The sequence below is a fragment of the Sus scrofa genome, chromosome 6 (genome assembly GCF_000003025.6).
Source record: "Sus scrofa isolate TJ Tabasco breed Duroc chromosome 6, Sscrofa11.1, whole genome shotgun sequence".
NCBI classification, from domain to species: domain Eukaryota; kingdom Metazoa; phylum Chordata; class Mammalia; order Artiodactyla; family Suidae; genus Sus; species Sus scrofa.
In genome coordinates this window covers 51,031,769-51,050,457 of record NC_010448.4, presented here as the reverse complement: position 1 = coordinate 51,050,457, position 18,689 = coordinate 51,031,769, and the positions used below count along the sequence as shown (strand labels likewise).

The following is an 18,689-nucleotide window of genomic DNA, read 5'->3' as shown; positions in this document are numbered from 1 at the left end:
AACCTCATGGTTCCTAGTTGGATTCATTAACCACTGCGCCACAACGGGAACTCCTGGAGATACTTTTTAAAAGGGAAAGAAGAGGGAGGAAAACCCCACTCTTCCAGAGATGACCCCTGCTAATACGTTGGCGTCTCCTCTTACAGATTCATTCCTCATGCCTATGTCTTTTCTTCCTTTTTTTTTTAATTTTTTTTATTTTTGTTGTTGTTGTTGTTGTTGTTGTTGGGGCCGCACCTACAGCATATGGAAGTTCCCAGGCTAGGGGTCCCACTGGAGCTGCTGCTGCAGGCCTACACCCCAGCAACGTGGTCCGAACCACCTCGGAAACCCACACCACGCTTGTGGCAACGCGAGATTCTTACCTAATGAGTGAGGCCTCGGATGGAACCCGCGTCCTCATGGGTACTAGTGGGGTTTGCTACTGCTGAGCCATGACGGGAACTCTGTCCCCATGCTTATTCCGATAAATGAATAAAGACACGTGCATTTTGTCCTACAAAAGGAGAGTGGATGGACTATGCATACTGTTTGGCAGCCAGCATTTGTTCGTTTAACAGAATTTCATGAGTGTTGCTTTAGAACACTGCCCATTGCTCTACAGTGTAGCTTTTTATACACTGTGTGTATATGTACACATGTTTTGTACATGATTTTCTTTATGGATATAGGGGGCAAGCAGCTTGGCCAGCACCCTGTGGTAGACCAGACAGGCCACTCTTGTGGGATTGGTCTAGTCTTTCTTTTCCCATTTGTGTGACAAAAGCTTCTAAATAAGGTCTGAAGAGGCCATTCCAGCCCTAAGATTCAAGGTGGCTTGACCTCCAATGTCACGTTTATTCAGCATTTGGAAATTTCCAGAAATGCTTCACCTCTAAGAGATCACACTTTGATCTCTTAAGAATAGATTTAATATAAAATCTAGAAGACAGAGTTCCCATTGTGGCACAGCAGAACTGAATCCGACTAGTATTCATGAGGATGCTAGCTTGATCTGTGGCCTCGCTCGGATCCCGTGAGCTGTGGTGTAGGTCGCAGATGCGGCTCGGATCCCGCGTTGCTGTGGCTGTAGCTCCAATATGAACCCTAGCCTGGGAACCTCCATATACCGTAGGCGTTGCCCTAAAAAGCTATATGTATATTATATATATATATATATACACACACATATATATATATATGTAAAATGGAATGTTCAGTGGGTGGATTGGTGGATGAATGAATGAATGGGTAGATGTGTAACTAGATTAGGTCACATGGACCTCTACCTCGGTGCTAGCCCGACTGAGGCCCCTTGCCCTAGCAGGCAAGGTTCTTTTTCCATGCAGTTTTGCACAGCCTAAAAGGAAGATGAAGCTGAGACTGAAGCAGCACTAGTTTTATTCAGTGGCCAAAGAATGGAGAAGCTGGAACTCCGTAAAATCAACTTCTCACCTTAACAGGGAGAGGGACTTACTTTTAAGGAGTAAGGACTAGGCGGAGAGGATGGAGACTAATGATGGGGAGGCTTGTGCATTAGTTTTCTGGGGAAGAGGCCTGGCTTTCCCAGAAATGGGGTATCACCTCTTTTCTGTCCTTTTTTGGGCTTTGACTTTTGGTTTTTGACTTCGGGTCATGGCCTCAGGCAGAGGAATGTCATTTAGTTTGCTAATGTAATCAAATCAGCATAGAATGAGACTCAGGATGTTTTGGGGGTCCGAGTCAGCACAATCTTGGGTTCAGCTGGTTCTATTCATTTTTTGTTTTTCTCTTCCTATAGCCTTCTTTCTTTGCGGCCAGACCTTGTAACTTAAAGATAAATGTTAGCTCCTGTTCATGGGAGGGGTGGGTGGGTTTTCAGCAAGGGTCTTGTGGCAACTCCAGTGTTAGATGGACAGGTGCATGTATGGATGTCGGTACAGGTAGGTAGATGGGATGTTGGATTTATAGGTAGCATGGATGGATGGATGGATGAATAGCAGATAAACAGGTAGATGGATGGATGATGGATAGATGTATGGATGATGGGCGGATAGAAGAGTGAACCACTGGGTGGAGCGATATATGAATGGCTGAGTTGGTGAGTAAATAGGTGAACTTATGAACAGGTGTATGGACAGGTGTTTGGACGAACAGATTATTAAAAGAATGATTGGGGAGTTCCTGTCGTGGCTCAGTGGTTAACGAATCCAACTAGGAACCATGAGGTTGCAGGTTCGATCCCTGGCCTTGCTCAGTGGGTTAAGGATCTGGCGTTGCTGTGAGCTGTGGTGTAGGTTGCAGACACGGCTCGGATCTGGCATTGCTGTGGCTCTGGTGTAGGCTGGAGACTGCAGCTCCAATTGGACCCCTAGCCTGGGAACCTTCATATGCCATGGGAGCAGCCCTAGAAAATGCAAAAAAAAAAAAAAAGATAATAAATAAATAAGTAAAAGAATGATTGGTAAGGACACTGATTTCTACCTGAGCCTATGATCTGTCAGGACTCAACACTTCTACCTCTTCCTAACTTTCCCACAGAGACACTTCTACAGCCCAATGTCTCAGCCAATAACTTAGCCCCTGAAGAGCATGTGGAATCCATCAGCCTGCACTGCTTCCCCCCAAGGAGTACAGTGGCCCTCCCTCCGGTGGTATGTCAATGGCCAGAGTATCTTCCCTGGTGGCCACATGGAGCTGTCCTCAGACCACAGGATGCTGACTCTGCACAACATCAGCAGGAACGACACAGGGCACTACCAGTGTGAGAGTAGGAACTCAGCCGCCAGCAGCATCAGCGACCCCGTCCTTGTCAAAGTCATTTGTGAGTTGTGGGCCTTGCTAAAGGATGGGTGGGGATGCCACACGGATGTGGCTGAGGGGTGAAGCAGGGGGTTGAAATCCAGCTGGGTCTGTTGGCCAAGCCGGGGGCGTCTGCCCTAAGGTGGGGGAATGCGTATTATTCGCATAAAGACCTCCCGCTGTTGAGGATCCTGTTTAAGTCCAAGCCAGAGATGCCCTGTCCCACTGTGCGATGTGTTACTAACTTCCTAGCAGCAGGTCCAACAGGGCATTTGGGAAAGACTTGCAAACTCCATAGGGAGGACATGGAACCCTAGCTCCACCAGCAGTATCTACACTGGGTGACAGACTCATTCACAGATCTATTTTCAGTAACCAGTAGGTCCTCAGTAAATATGTGTTAAATGGATGAATTAATGGAACATGTGGCCTTGGGGAAGATGTTTTATTCTCTGAGCCCCAGTGTCCCTATTGTTAAAATGGGGATGATAAAATCCACCTTCAGGATCTGGCAGAGGGGCAAGTGAAGTCTAGCATTTACAGCACCTGAAAATGTAAGTGGCATGTTGCAGGAACATGGTAAATGACAGCTGTTGTCATTGGTAATTAATGCATGGTGTTTGATTGACTCTTAATTAGTCAATACATTGAAAATATTTAGAGGCTGAAGGTGCACCAGAGTCCTGTGTTAAACCCCGAGCGTGCAGCAGAAAACAAAGCAGATCCCTGGTCCTGTCCTCCTGGGGCTTCTAGTCCAGTGGAGGAGACAGGCCTGTCCCCAGATAGTGGCAGCAAACAGAGTGGGCAGGGCTGGGATGGGGGGATCTAAGGGGTTGGAGGAAACCCAGCCGGGGTGCTGGACCAAGCCTGGGAGTCGAGGAAAGCTTCCTGGAAAAGAAGACCTGAAGGATGATTATGGAAGACATAGTTGAAAAGGTTAGGATTTGTAACCTTTATAATGTTCTGGGTGGAGAGAGCAGCTTGTGCAAAGGTCCAGAGGCATAAAAAAGCAAGAGAGGTCATGGAAACGCAGGAACATGGGAGTAGAGGTGGACAAGTGAAAGGTGAGCCTGGAGACTCAGGCTCACCTCACCCTGGTATTGACGTCCTTGCTGATGGTTTGTTCTTTACCAAAGGAGTGATGTGGTCGGATTTGCACTGAAATACTCTCTAGCCTGTCCTGTTGAAGATGGGTTGGGACAAATGAAAAGGCCATTCAGGAGGTTCAGTAACAAGCAGGAGGAAGAATGGACAGGGGCGAGGATCACAGGGAGGGGCTGGAGGTGATGCATCCTGAGGCACAAGGGAGAGAGGACAGGTGAGATGGATGGTGGCACTACCTTCGGAGATGGGACGCTGGGAAGAGAAGCAGGTTTTGAGGGAAGGCACTTTTATTTTTAAAATTTTTTATTCAAGTATAGTTGACTTACAGTGTTCCTTCAATTTCTGCTGTTCAGCAAAGTGACCCAGTCATACATATATATACATTTTTTTTCATAGTATCTTCTATCATGTTCTGACCCAAGAGACTGGACCTAGTTCCCTGTGCTGTACAGTAGGACCCATTATCCATTGGAATTGTAATAGTTTACATCTACGTTCCCCAAACTCCCTGGGGAAGACACTGTTTCAAAGTAAAATATATTCACAGGAAATGTGAGGTTCAGTAAGGCCAACGGATTGGGAGAGAATGGCCATTGAAAAGACAATTTGTTACTGAGAGTTCACAGAAGGAGGGGGACACTCTGCCATGGGGGCTACGTGGGGGAGCACCAGGGTTGGCCAGGAGGCAGGGGAGAGGGGATACTGTGGGCAAGAGCCTTTACTGTGGTTTCTGCAGGAAGAAATGGGGGAGACAGAATAAGCAGGTGTACCGTTGGCTAGTTAGAATAATTTCAGTGGGTTCTGGGGCATAGAGACTGTCCCTAGGTGTCTGGGACCTGCCTCGGGGTGGTTAAAACAGGTAGGCAGTGGCCTGGAGTGTTGCAGATGATTTGGGTATGGGCTCTGGTTTTGTTGGTTTGCAGTTGAAAAGCATGATCATGAGCAAATTATTTAATATCTCTAGGAATTAGCTAACCCTGAGAGGGGCAGTCCCCCCAGGACCCAAGTCCTCACCGAGGAGGCTCTAAGATGTCACAGCATCAGAATACAGAAAGAAAAAGACATGGTCAATACAGACACCAAGTTCAGGGTTGGACAGCCAGCATCAAGCAAATAGATAAGTGTGAAGCTTAGAAAGAAGATTTGACTCGAGATGTGGGCTGGGACTCGATATCCTGGGGAGGTGATGGAAGCCTTAGGAATGGGTGAAATTGTCTTGAGGGGGGATGTATAAAATGAGAAGGATAGAAAGCCAAAAAGTGTGAACCCTGGGGCCCACCAGACTTAGGGCTCCAGTGGAGGAAGAGGAGCCCACAGAGGGGTTGACAGGGGGTGGCCAGAGGCAGGGAGTGGAGCGTGGTAGCTGAACAGCCAAGGACCAGGCGGCAGATTCATTCCACCAACCTGTGTTGAGCCCCTACTGTGTGGCAGGCACTGTACTAGGTGCTGGGGACCCAGCTGTGACCACAACACACAGAAACCCCAGCTCCACGGACCTGGCATGCTGGTGGGATGAGGAAGACAATCAACAAATGAGCAAATAAAGGATTTCCCTGGTGGCTCAGTGGGTTAAGGATCTGGTGTTGGCACTGCTGTGGTGTGGGTTCCTTTCCCGGCCCAGGAACTTCCACCTGCTGTGGGAATGCCACCCTCCACCCCCCGAATTAAGCAAATAAAAATACAATGTTGGCTGGTGATCACTGCAAGGACAAACCAAAGTGAGAGACCAGAGAGTGGCAGAGGGTGGTCAGAAAAGCCTTTTTGTTTTTTCGGTGTTTTTAGGTCCGCACCTGTGGCATATGGAGATTCCCAGGCTACGGGTTGAATCAGAGCTACAGCTGCCGGCCTACACCACAGCCACAGCCATAGCCACAGCCACGCCAGATCCAAGCTGCCTCTGCAACCTATACCACAGCTCACCTCAACAGCAGATTCTGAACCCACTGAGTGAGGCCAGGTATCAAACCCTCATCCTCATGGATACAAGTCAGGTTCGTTCCCACTGAGCCACGACAGGAACTCCAGAAAAGCCTTTAAAAATTTTTTTTTTTGCTGTGATAGAACATGATGGGGGAGTTCCTGTTGCGGCACAGCGAAAACAAATCTGACTAGAAACCAAGAGGTTGCAGGTTGGATCCCTGGCCTCGCTCAGTGGGTTAAGAATCCAGCGTTGCTGTGAGCTGTGGTGTAGGTCACAGACACTTCTCAGATCTGGTGTGGCTGTGGCTGTGGTGTAGGCCGGCAGCTGTAGCTCCGATTAAACCCCTAGCCTGGGAACCTCCATTTGCCGTGAATGTGGCACTAAAATGCCAAAAAAGCCCACAAAAAAACAAAAACCAAAAACCCAAGGATGGAAGATAATGTGAGAAAGAGAATGTACATATACATATATGTATGTATGACTGGGTGACTTTGCCCTACAGCAGCAATTGACACAACATGGTAAATGGACTACACTTTGATTAAAAAAATTTCTTTTAATCTCATTGGGGTAAAGTTGATTTAAAACATTTGCTAGGCTTGAGGTGCACAGCAAAGTGAATCAGTCATACGTACATCTATTCTTTTTCACACATAGGTTATTAGGGAACAATCAAGCAGACCTCCCTGGGCTGCACAGTAGGTCCCCGGTAGTCACCTACCCTGTGACTAACAGCGCGCACGTGTCAACCCCATCCTCCTGATGTATCTGCTCCCTGCCCCCAGAAAAACCTTTTGTCTTTTTTTTTTTTTTGGTCTTTTTTTGGGGGGGGGGCTGCACCCGTGGCATATGGAGGCTCCCCGGCTAGGGGTCGAATCAGAGCTGTAGCCGCCGGCCTACACCAAAGCCACAGCAAAGTGGGATTGGAGCCGCGTCTGCGACCTACACCACAGTTCATGGCAACACCGGATCCTTAACCCACTGAGCAAGGCCAGGGATCAAACCCTCAACCTCATGATTCCTAGTTGGATTCGTTTCTGCTGCGCCACGACGGGAACTCCAAGATAAGCCTTTTGAGGAGAAGATCTGGAGGAAATGAGGGGGTGGATATTTGCAGGGAGAGGAGACTGCAAATTCCGGGGCCTGGGGGTGAGGGTGCTTGGCCCGCTTGAGGAGCAGCAAGGGGGTCTGAGTGAAGGAAGCAGAGTGGGGGGGGGTGAAAGAGAGGGGACTGTCCCCAAAGAGGGAAGAGGGGCGGAGCGTGGGGGGCCTGTGGCCACTGGTGGGGGCTTTGGCTTTTAGTCTGCGTGAGCTGGAGACAAGGGTTTTGTGCAGAGGCAGGATGACATATGACTTGGGTCTGGCTGCTTGGTGGAGACTGGGGGGCTACAGGACAAGAGGCAGGCAGGCAGAAGAGGGGTCAAACACCCTTGTCCCCTGGATGGGGATGAAAAAGTGTCCGGGTCAGAGGCCCGAGGCTCTGATGAGGACGGACCTTGCTCTTCCCTCTGGCCTGACCTTGTCGATTCTCGGCAGATGGCCCAGACCTTCCCGTGGTCAACCCTCCAGACCCAGAGGTCAGGGCTGGTGCAGCCCTCACCCTGTCCTGCTTTGCCGACTCAAACCCCCCTGCCCAGTACCGTTGGGAGGTGGATGGGAAGCCAGGCCCTGCCACCCAGCACCTGGTCATTGCTGAGGTCTCCTTGGACCAGGAGGGCAGGTACACCTGCAAAGCCTCCAACAGCATCACTCACCTTTGCCGCTCAGCCAATGGGAAGATCTGGATCTCAGGTGGGTGTGGAGGTGTCATGGTGACAGTGGCTCAGGCTCTCTTGCCTTTATACAGGTGGCGATGGGGGTTGTGTCAGCCATACACTTATCTCAGGAAAGCTGCACGCTCCCTTCCCCAAAACTCGATGGCTCAAGACAGTGAACCTGTGTTATGACTCACACATCTATGGGTGATTCTTCTGGAATTGGCTGGATCACTCATGCATCTGTGGTCAGTCGCAGGTGGCTCTGCTGATCTTGGGGGCCAGCTGGTGTGGGATGCCCAGACTCTTGGTATCTTATCCTCCAGCAGGCCAGCCTGGGCTGGGTTTATATCATACATAGGCAGAGGAGAGAGAGAGAGAGAGAGGTGGTTGGGGCAGGGAGGAAGAGGGAGAAGGAGCAGGAGGGGAGGAGGGGAGGGAAGGTGGACAAGGAGGAGAAAGAGAAGGAGGAGGAGGGGGGAGGAGGAGAAAAAGCAGGGGGAAGAGGAGGAGGAGGTGAATAATACTTATTGAAGGTGGAAGCAGAAGCTACCAGTTTTGAGGGCTATGCTCAAAATTTGCATAACAACCCTTCTTCCCATTCTATTGGTCAAATGAAATCACATGACCAGCTCATAGTCAAGAGGGAGGAGGAGCTGAAAAAATCACCTGGCAAAGGGCATGTGTTCAGGGAAGGGCTGAGTGAGGACACCTTTGCAAGCAACCCAGCACAGGGCCGTCAGAGGGACCATGACTGCAGGCTTTGTTGGTCTTGTAGGATGCATTTGGGAAGCAGAGGAGCTGGGACTGCAACCCAGCCTGCCTCCAAGCAGCTGCGGCTTTCTGCACCAACCGCCATTAACTCTAGGTCATTTGAAGATAATAGCTGTTTGTTCATTGCGAAGACATTTCACAGGATCATGTGGTCCAAACGGGTCTCCTCCCTAAACGTGCTCTATTCTTGATGTATCTTCTGTTCTGAGTTCCCTGTGGTTCATCCTGGACCTCATTGTCCATATTAGAGTCACAAAAACACAAAGTCCCGGGCTCCCTTCTAAATTCTTTATACATGTGAGTTCATTTCATCCCATTTTTTGTTTGTTTGTTTGTTTGTCTTTTTGCCATTTCTTGGGCCACTCCCTCAGCACATGGAGGTTCCCAGGCTAGGGGTCGAATCGTAGCTGTAGTCGCCAGCCCATACCACAGCCACAGCAACACAGGATCTGAGCTGCATCTGCAACCTACACCACAGCTCACGGCAACGCCAGATCCGTAATCCACTGAGCAAGGCTAGGGATCGAAGCCGCAACCTCATGGTTCCTAGTCAGATTCGTTAACCACTGCGCCACAACGGGAACTCTTCATTTCATCCTCCTAACCACTCTGTCACGTCCGGGAGGTACCATCATTACCTCTGCTTACAGATGGAGGAAGCTGAGGCAGAGGCAAAATGACCTGCCCAGGCCATCTAGCCATTGAATGGTGAGGCTGGGATTTGGCTCTAGATTCAGTCTTGCAGGTTCTCTGGAAGCCATGCCCATCACTCTCCCCCACAGCAGCCCCCTTAGTCTAAGCTGCACGTGTCTTGCCCGGACACTTAGGATGGCCTCTTCCTCACTGGTGACCCTTTCCCCCTGTGCCATCCTACACCCCTGGCCACCAGCAACTCTGCAGCCAGAGTGAGGTTGTTTTTTTTTTTGTTTGATTGTTTGTTTGTCTTTTTAGGGCCCCACCCATGGTATATGGACGTTCCTAGGCCAGGGGTCCAATTGGAGCTGCAGCCACAGGCTTACACCCCAGCAACATGAGATCTGAGCCGCCTCTGCAACCTACACCACAGCTTATGGCAACATCGAATCCCTAACCTACTGAGTGAGGCCAGGGGTCAAACCCATGGCCAAGGCCTGCATGAAATGTCATTACCTCCAGGCTGCATTCCTGATCACCCCAGGTTAGACCTGGACTCCTGTAATATCATCATCGAGCAGCCCATTCTGCTCCTTTATCACCCTGGCACAACTTGCATGATGTTTATTTGCTCCGTGTGTGTTTTGTGTCTTATTTCCCTCCTAAAGTGTAAGCTTCGGGATGGCAGGAATTTCTGTCTACTCTGTTCCCAACTATACCTCCAGTACCTGAAAAAGGGCCTGGCACACAGTAGGTGCTAAATGAATATAGGCGAGTTCCTGCTGTGGCACAGTGGGTTAAGAACCTGACTGCAGTGGCGCAGGTTGCTGCAGAGATGCAGGTTTGATCCCCAGCCCTCACAGTGGGCTAAAGGTTCTGGCATTGCAGCAGCTGCAGTGTTGGTCACAGCCGTGGCCTGGATTCAATTCCTGGCCTGGGAATTTCCATATGCCACAGGTATGGCCAAAAAAAAAAAAAAAAAAAAAAAATCTATTGAATGAGGAATAGATACAAGTGATTCCCCAGAGGCGGAATAATGGAGGGGCTGAGTGTGGGCTCTGGCATCAGCACGTTTCAAATCATAATTCTACCACGTGTGCAATCATGGTTGGGTAGTTTAACCTCTGTGCCTCAGTTTCTCCCTCTGAAAAATGGGGGATATTAACAAAGCCTATCTCATAGAGTTGTGTTGAGCGATAGATGAGATAATGTCATTTACTGGTCATTATCACTTAGTATTTATGACTCTTAGAGCTGTTATCTGGTCCTGTTCTGGGCCTCAGTTTTCCAGGCTGTAAACTGTGGGGAGTAAAGGGCACACGTAGAGCGGGCCCAGCTTGGAGGCCCTGAACCCAGAGCCTGTACCTTGCTCTCTCTCACAGTCTCTCCTCCCTCTCCCCTCTCCCCTCTCTTTCCCTCTCCTCTCCTCTCCTCTCTCTCTTTCTCTCTCTCTCTCTCTTCCTCCAGCAGAAGCTCCAGACAGCAACCTGCAGCCGGCCTTGCTCAGGACCGCCATCCCTGGCGGGGGCATCGCAGAAATCATGCTGGGTGTCCTGATTGGTGTGGCGCTCACAGGGACAGCCGGCTACTTTGTCGGGGTCATGAGGTCCCAGGTACCCATTCTGGGCTCTTCAGAGGTCACGGAGCTGGGCCTGCCTGTCTGGAACAGTTCAGAGGGGGCTCAGGGCTGGGAGCCGTGCGGGTAGGGAGCTGGGGGACCAACGAGGGCTGGGCTCCATGGGGGGAGTGAGCCCTGGGACCTGGAGGCCAGGACTGGGGCTGGGGGTGGGTCACTGCTCACTTGCCCTGCGTTTAGTGTAGTGATTAGATCCTGGGCTCCCCAGTCAGCAGGAGAGAGCTCAAATCCTCCTTCACCACCTTCCAGCTGTGGTGATCCTGGAACTATGACCCAACCTCTCCTGCCTCAGTTTGCTCATCTGTGACTTGGGGATAAATGTAGCCCGTGTCATCCTGGTCACTGGCATCACTGGGGCTTAGCCAGTGTCTGCATGTGGTCAGGGGTCACTAACTCTATCATCATTCAGAACATCGTTAACGTATAATTTTATAATTATATCATCGTTCATCATAAATATGGCTCAGTTACAAAGAGCTAACTGCACCGGTCCCGGTTCTGGGTTTCCTCATGAAATCCTTCCAACAGCTTTAGGAAGAAGCTGTGCGTATTATTTTTTGCAGTTACGAGAAGAGAAATGGAGGCTCAGAGAGTCAGAGAGACTTGCCTGGGTCACATGGGATCTGCCCTTGACCTCAAAGGCCAAGCTGCCTCATACACAGAGAGATCTGGGTTCAAGTTCTTGCTCCACTTCTTCTGGGCTTTTGTCACCTTGGAAGAATTCTTTAATGTTTCAGTGTTGCTTTCCTTACCTGTAAATGAGGCTAATTATAGGCCCTCCATCAGTGGGTTATTAGGAATTAAAGGGTTGACACTCGTGCCTGCATCAGGGTGAATACAAATGGAAAATGATGAATGAATGAATGAAACAGTTAATTTAAAAAATTAATTTCACTGTCTGCTGAGCTGTTCGGTTCAGCCTCTCGCCATCTCACTGAGAGGGAGGTGCTGTGGTTATGCCCATTTTGCAGAAGAACAAGCCAAGGTTCAATGAGGTTCAGCCTCCCGCTTAAGGTCCCACAGCTAGCTAGTGGAGTAGCTGAACTTGAACCCATTTCTGTCTGGCCCAGAGCCTGGGTCCTTACCTCCTCTGCTCTTAGGATCCCTTGAGCACACCAAGACTAGAGCAGGGTGAGGGGGGTCTGGGACGAAGATGCCACCTGAGTGCATCCCATCTGAGCGCACGCGAGTGGGCACCAAATAAGCTCCACTTTCTGGGACGGACCCAGTGACATCACACAGTCCCCTCTCCCTCCAAGGTTCTCGGGGAACTTGGGCTCATCCTAAAGCAGAAATCTAATCTATTGGAGTTCCCGTTGTGGCACAGTGGTTAACGAATCTGACTAGGAACCATGAGGTTGAGGGTTCGATCCCTGGCCTTGCTCAGTGGGTTAAGGATCTGGTGTTGCCGTGAGCTGTGGTGTAGGTTGCAGACGTGGCTCAGATCCCGCGTTGCTGTGGCTCTGGTGTAGGCCGGTGGCTACAGCTCCAATTGGACCCCTAGCCTGCGAACCTCCATATGCCACGGAAAGTGGCCCTAGAAAAGGCAAAAAGACAAAAAAAAAAAAAAAAAAGAAGAAGAAGAAGAAAAAGAAAGAGCTCATCTATTTGTCCCCTTTCCCTCTTTTGGAAGGTGGGGTGGGGAAGCCAGCTTGGGTTTGGCTTAGCCGCAGAGGTGGGCACCTTTGCCACCTTCCTCATGGAGCTTAAGGCTTCTCTCCTTCTCTCTAGTCCAGGAATCCTGTGGCGTTCAGCTCAGCAAGGTAAGGAGGAAACGTTCTTGTCAAGGAAAAACTGTCTCCAAGATGCATCTAGAGAACATGGCTCGAGAGCCCGCCAGTGTGTGCGCAGGAGCTGCAGAGGAGAGACGCTGGGGAGGGAGGTTCCAGGCAAGGAAGCTTCAGATGCCAGAACGAGGAGTTTCACACTCACCCTGCAGATTTATCAGAGGAGAGATGGGGTATCCCCGACCTCTTGCAGGGTTAGATGGGGGTCTTGGAATCTCTCTCTCTCTCTCTTTTTTTTTTTTTTTTTTGTCTTTCTAGGGCCACACCCGAGGCATGTGTAGTTTCCCAGGCTAGGGGTCTCATCGGAGCTATGACCGCCGGCCTACGCCACAGCCACAGCAACGCCAGATCTGGGACACGTCTGCAACCTACACCACAGCTCATGGCAACGCCAGATCCTTAACCCACTGAGGAGGGCCAGGGATTGAGCCCGAAACCTCATGGTTCCTAGTGGGATTCGTTTCTGCTGTGCCACGACAGGAACTCCTGGAATCTCTTTTTAGAAGGGAGGGACTCTATGTCAAAGCTGCGATTTGGGAAGGGGGCCAGGATTGCTGTGGGCAGCCTGGAGATGGTGAATTCAGAGACAGGGAGGCTGGGGCAGTTTCACAGCTGAGGGAAGATGGCAGTGATGCCTAAGGTAGTGGGATGGAGAGAAAGGGGCAGATAACAGTTAATGAAAAGATGCAGAGTTCCCTTGTGGGTCAGTGGGTTAAGGATCTGCGTCGTCACTGCTGTGGTGTGAGGCTCTGACTGCTGCTGTGACTGGGTTCAATCTCTCACCCAGGAACTTCCACATGTCACAGGTACAGCAAAAAAAAAAAAAAAAAAAAAAAAAAGATGCAACTCACGGGATTTGGTGACTGATTGGATGTTGGAGGTGGGTTAGAGAAAGGAGGGCATCCAGGAGGATGTGCAGATGTTTTGAATTTAGAGAGAAAAAACAGAATTGAAAGAAGAGAGGACAGCTGACCCTGCGTTAGGAACCAGTCCCATTGCTGGAGGAAGCCGAGGCACATCTGGGCCCTGGCGGCCAGAACAGAAAGATCCTTTCTTGGATAAGGTTGACCAAGGTTTCCTGTTTTTCAGAGGGGTGGAGATATCAACCTCATTGTAACCGCCTTTTGACACCTACGCAAGGATGCCAAGATCTTCCAAAGCCGAAAGGAGAAACTGAGGCATGCTTCGGCAGCCAGCTGTTTTAACAGATTTGAGATTATTTGCATAGGAGAGGATTGTAATCCCTCTCCCGTCTCTTTCCTTTTTTAAGAAAATACTTGAGTAAGAGGCTTGCTGACAAATAAGACTTGCCTTGTACCACAGCCTTTTTTCCACCAGTGAAGACGTGTTCTGGAGAACAGCCCCTTCCATGATGCATTCTTTACATCTGTGTGTAACCCTGTAGAAACCATGGCTTGTGCGGCTCAGTCCCAGAGTGGAACTGCATTAAAAAATTCATGATTCAGGGAGTTCCCATTGTGGCTCATTGGATTAAGAACCAGTCATAATATTGCTGAGGATGAGGGTTCAGTCCCTGGCCTTGCTGAGGGGGTTAAGGGTCCGGCATGGATGCAAGCTGTGATGTCCGTCACAGATGTGGCTTGGATGTGGTGTCGCCGTGGCTGCGGCATGGGCCTGCGCTGGGCTCTGATTCAACCCCTAGCCTGGGAACTGTCATATGCCGCAGGTGAAGCTGTACAAAGAAAACCTGCACAATTCAAAAATAGGAATTCCAGTCTTCACTCACCTAGCAAAAAGGACATTCATGGCCCTTGGTGACTTAGGCTAATGTCCTCATGTCATCAGTTTACCTTGAACATCCTTCAGTTCCTAGGACCCTCTCACTTTCCCAGCACAGAACCCTCCCTCTCTCTCATCCTCGATTTCCTTTCGCCACCATCTCACTTAAATGGAGTTTTCATGGCGGCCTTGATTATGGAAGATTGAAAACACTTTCCTCCCTTGCTGCTAGCTGAGAGGTCGGTAACTTACAAAACTGTTGATGCAGGATTGATCTTAAAGTAAACATAAAGCATCCTCTTGGCAAAGAAGCATTTCACTGTCTAACCGTGGTGCCCCAAGTTCTGGAAGTCATGGCTTCAGCAGGGTGGGGTGGAATGTGAATTGTTAGGAGGAAGGAGGGGCTGGAATTGTGAGTGTTTGTGAAGTTATTGAGAACATCTTAGCTAGAGAAGCTTCTGAGCAAGTTCACTCCCTTGAACCATGATTGAGAAATGATGTGCCCATTCCTGTGAGGCCAGTGGACATAAGGAACTCAATAAAATATCTGAGTGTCTGTGGGCCAATGTTTTGTCTGTTTTCTGGATTGCCCTAGGATTTTACAGAGTCATGGCACCAAGTGTGGTGTAGCAGCTTCAGAGGTGCAGGGTGATATGTGTCTGCAGAGATTCGTGGTAGATTTTTCCGATCATGTCTTTTTTTAAGGTTTTCTGACGTGTAGTTGATTTACGAGGTTGTGATCCTTTCTGCTGTACAGCAGAGTGAGTCAGTCTTACGTGTACACCCACCCATTCTCTTTCAGGTTCTTTTCCCACGTAGATCACCCAGAATATTGGGTAGAGTTCTCTGTGCAGGTCCCCGTTGGCCAGTCACTCCATATACCTCAGTGTGCATGTGCCCGTCCCAAACCTGTAGTCCATCCTTCCCACCCCACCACCTGTCCCCTTTGGTCACCGTAAGTTTTTCAAAGTCCGTGAGTCTATTTCTGTTCTGCGAATAAGTTCACTTGTATCCTTTTTTTTTTTTTAGATTCCACATGGAAGTGTTATCATATGATGTTTGTCTTTCACTGATTAACATCACTTAGTATGATAGTTTCTAGGTCCATCCATGTTGCTACAAATGGCATTATTTCATTCTTTTTATGGGTGAGTAATACTCCATTGTTTATATGTACCACGTCTTGTTTATCCATTCCTCTGTTATGGACATTTAGGTTGCTTCCATGGTTGGCTATTGTAAATAGTGCTACAATGTACACCGGGATGCACGTCTCTTTATGGTTTTGTCTGGATAGATGCTCAGGAGTGGGCTTGCTGGACTGTATGGTAATTCTATTTTTAGTTTTTAGAGGAACCTCCACACTGTTTTCCATAGTGGTTGCACCAGTTTCCATTCCCACCAATAGTGTAAGAGGGTTCCCTTTTCTCCACACCCTCTCAAGTATTTATTGTTTGTAGACTTTTTGATAGTGGCCATTCTGGCTGGTGTAAGGTGGTACCTCATAGAATTTTGATTCTGATTTGCATTTCTCTAATAATTAGTGATGTTGAGCATCTGTTCATCTGTTTTTTTGCCATCTGTGTGTTTTCTTTGGAGAAATGTCTGTTTAGATCTTCTGCTCCTTTTTTGATTGGGTTGTTTTTGTTGATATTAAGCTGTAGGAGATGTTTGTCTATTTTGGAGCCAATCATGTCTTTGAGATGTTGCTATTGTATAAACTGGATCCTTTTATACTGCATCTTTCCTCTTCTCATTTATACTGCTCCTGCTTTCTCTACACGGTGGCACAAAGTCAGTGGTACAAAACTGAGTTTCCCAGGTGCTCTAAGAAGAAGACTCAGCTCTATGATCCTCAAGAACTTCACTCTCCCCTTTGGAACTCAATTTCTTCGTATTGAATAGAAAGGAGACAGACAGGAATCTCTTTTTAAACAGAGTGATTGTTGTGAGTACGTTCCTCCTCAAAGTAAGTTCTACAAGTTTTATTTCCCTCTAGGACCGAGAACACAAGCTCCATTAACTCTGAGCTTCTAAACAATCAGAGTTTTGATCACAAGGTGAGAAATTCCGGAGTTCCCGTCGTGGCGCAGTGGTTAACGAACCCGACTGGGAACCATGAGGTTGGGATACGGTCCCTGCTCTTGCTCAGTGGGTTAATGATCCGGCGTTGCCGTGAGCTGTGGTGTAGGTTGCAGACTCGGCTCAGACCCGCGTTGCTGTGGCTCTGGCGTAGGCCGGTGGCTACGGCTCTGATTAGACTCCTAGCCTGGGAACCTCCACATGCCACGGGAGCGGCCCAAGAAATGGCAAAAAGACAAAAAAAACAAGGTGAGAAATTCCAGTAAACATTTCCAGGGGTGACTGAACAGGGTACCAAGTAGGATACATTCAGCTGCAAACAAAAGATACCCTGGCTCCCAGTGGCAAAAAGCATAACTGTTACTTTACAAGGGGCCCTAGGCTTATTTCATGGCTCAGTGGACTCCTTCCATCCATCCCTCATTCCTGTGTGTTGAATATCCTCTCCAGTTTGCTACCTCATGGTCTCAAGAGGGCTGCTCAACTGTAGATATCCTGCCCTCACATCACAACATTGTGGTAAGCAGAAAAGATGTCCATGCCCCAAGCTGTGAATACGGTATGAACCTGTTACATAGCAAAAGGGGCTTTGCTGATGTTAATAAGGTTACAGACTCCCAGATGGGGAGATAGCTTGGATTACCAGTGGGCTCAATTGAACGACGCAAGCCCTTCAGAGCAGAGACCTTTCTCTAGCTCTAAGCAGTAGAGACATGCAGCAGAAAAGGAAGCCAGAGAGATGTGCTGTGTGTTGGCAGCTCTGAGACTCGGGGCTCACATGCAGGGACAAGAAAAAAGCTTCGGGGGCTAAGAGTGCCCACAGCTGATAACTAGCAAGGAAATGGGGACCTCGGTCTCACAACTCCAAGGAATTTGATTCTCCCATCAATCTAGGTGAACTTGGGAGCAGATTCTTCCCAAGGCATCTCCAAAAGAGCCCAGCCAGCAACAGCTTGATTTCAGCAGAGAAACCAGCTGAGCCAACCTGCACTCTGACCTTCCAAACTGTGAGAGATCATGAACGTGTCTTGTTTCCAAGCCACCAAGTTTGTGGTCATTTGTTACAACAGCAATGAGAAACTCGTGTGGTTATTTACACACAGGAAGCAGGGGGTGGCTCCTAGCTTGGCACTCTGCTTCCATTTTTTTCAGAAGTGAATTAATTCTTAAGACCCTCCAGTGCCTGTTTTACCCTCTCACCTCCTTCAAGTTGTTCTCCAAAGTCTATGAGGCCACCCAGGCCACCCAATTTAGCCCGGAATCCAGTGTGCCCACCCAGCACTCTGACTCCCTTGCCGTGAGCCCCCGTGGCACCATCACTTTCCAACACCACGGATAATTCAGTTATTTATCACATATCTTATTGTCTTCCCCCAAACCTCCACTCTCCCTGCATGAAATGTACTTTCTTTAAGGGCTGAGGTCTGTGTTTTACTTGCTGGCACGCCCTCAACACCAAAATAGTGCCTGGCACATAGCAGGGCAAATAAATCTTTGTGAATGGTGGAGGCAGCCATAGCGTGGCAACGTGGGTTGGGAGGTCAGCTGAAGACACAGCAGTGAGCCAGCCTGCTCTGATGAGATTGGCAGGAGAGGGTGTGGGGCAGGAAGGACTTGGGTTTACTTTCACCTGTTAGAAAGAAAGTGGAAGATGTGCTAGGAAAAGGGCCCAGGAAATCCTCCTTTATTGTGGCGGGGGGGGGGGGGGCAGGAAAAGACACAACCTGCCTTGTGGAGGGTGGGTTAGTAGAGATTTAGGGAGAGAAATCTCCTCCCTTATAAGAGGCAGATCTGGAAGCCCAGGCCAGTGGGGGCTCTTCCTCCTGGGTGGGGTGGAGGGAAGGAGGGCTGGGGCCGCTGAGTGGGTGAGACGGAGCAGAGGCAGGCGGGATCGAAGCCTGGATGAGGAGTGGTGGGGGTGTGGTCAGAAGCCTCAGGTATTCTGGGGAGGACAGGATGGGATGGATGGTGGGGGGTCTGGAATGCTGGCTCACTGGAACCTGGTGCCCTCAGCCCAAGGAGCCAAAGAGTTTGGGAGAGTGTGTGTGTGTGTGTGTGTGTGTCAGGGGTGGGGGGAATGATGTAGTTGCAATCTTCCCTGCCCCCTCCCCCCAGGCTGAGTCAGGCACTCACTCTCTCTCTGCATCCCGCCCTTCCGACCCTAGGACCTTTGTTTAGGAGCAGGAATCCGTATCACAAGCATCACTTCAGCTCATTTAGTATTTTCAGGCTGCTCATGGTGAGTTTGGCTCTGGGGCTGGTTTCTTTTTTTTATTATTATTTTAAAAAATTTTGAGGACCGCACCTGCAGCATATGCAAGTTCTTCGGTTAGGGGTCGAATCAGAGCTGCAGCTGCTGGCCTGTGCCACCGTCATAGCAACTGCCAGATCCAAGCCACACCGTGGCTTGTGGCAACGCAAGATCCTTAACCCAGTGAATGAAGCCAGGGATTGAACCTGCATCCTCATGGATACTAGTTGGGTTCTTAACCTGCCGA

At 49.4% G+C, this 18,689-nt stretch overlaps 1 protein-coding gene and 1 long non-coding RNA gene across 2 annotated transcripts in view; both read left to right on the top strand.

Moving 5' to 3' along the window:
* Positions 1-7,909, top strand: part of LOC110261355 (carcinoembryonic antigen-related cell adhesion molecule 5-like) — a 29,662-nt gene extending 21,753 nt beyond the window's left edge. The window contains exons 2-3 of the mRNA XM_021097548.1: positions 2,500-2,782; positions 7,307-7,909. Coding sequence (XP_020953207.1) covers positions 2,551-2,782; positions 7,307-7,731 — 657 coding nt within the window. The 5' untranslated portion in view covers positions 2,500-2,550 and the 3' untranslated portion in view covers positions 7,732-7,909. The remainder of the gene's footprint in view (positions 1-2,499; positions 2,783-7,306) is intronic.
* Positions 10,417-13,831, top strand: LOC110261001. The gene is made up of 3 exons (XR_002344685.1): positions 10,417-10,559; positions 12,314-12,345; positions 13,459-13,831. It is a non-coding gene; the product is annotated as an uncharacterized LOC110261001 (long non-coding RNA).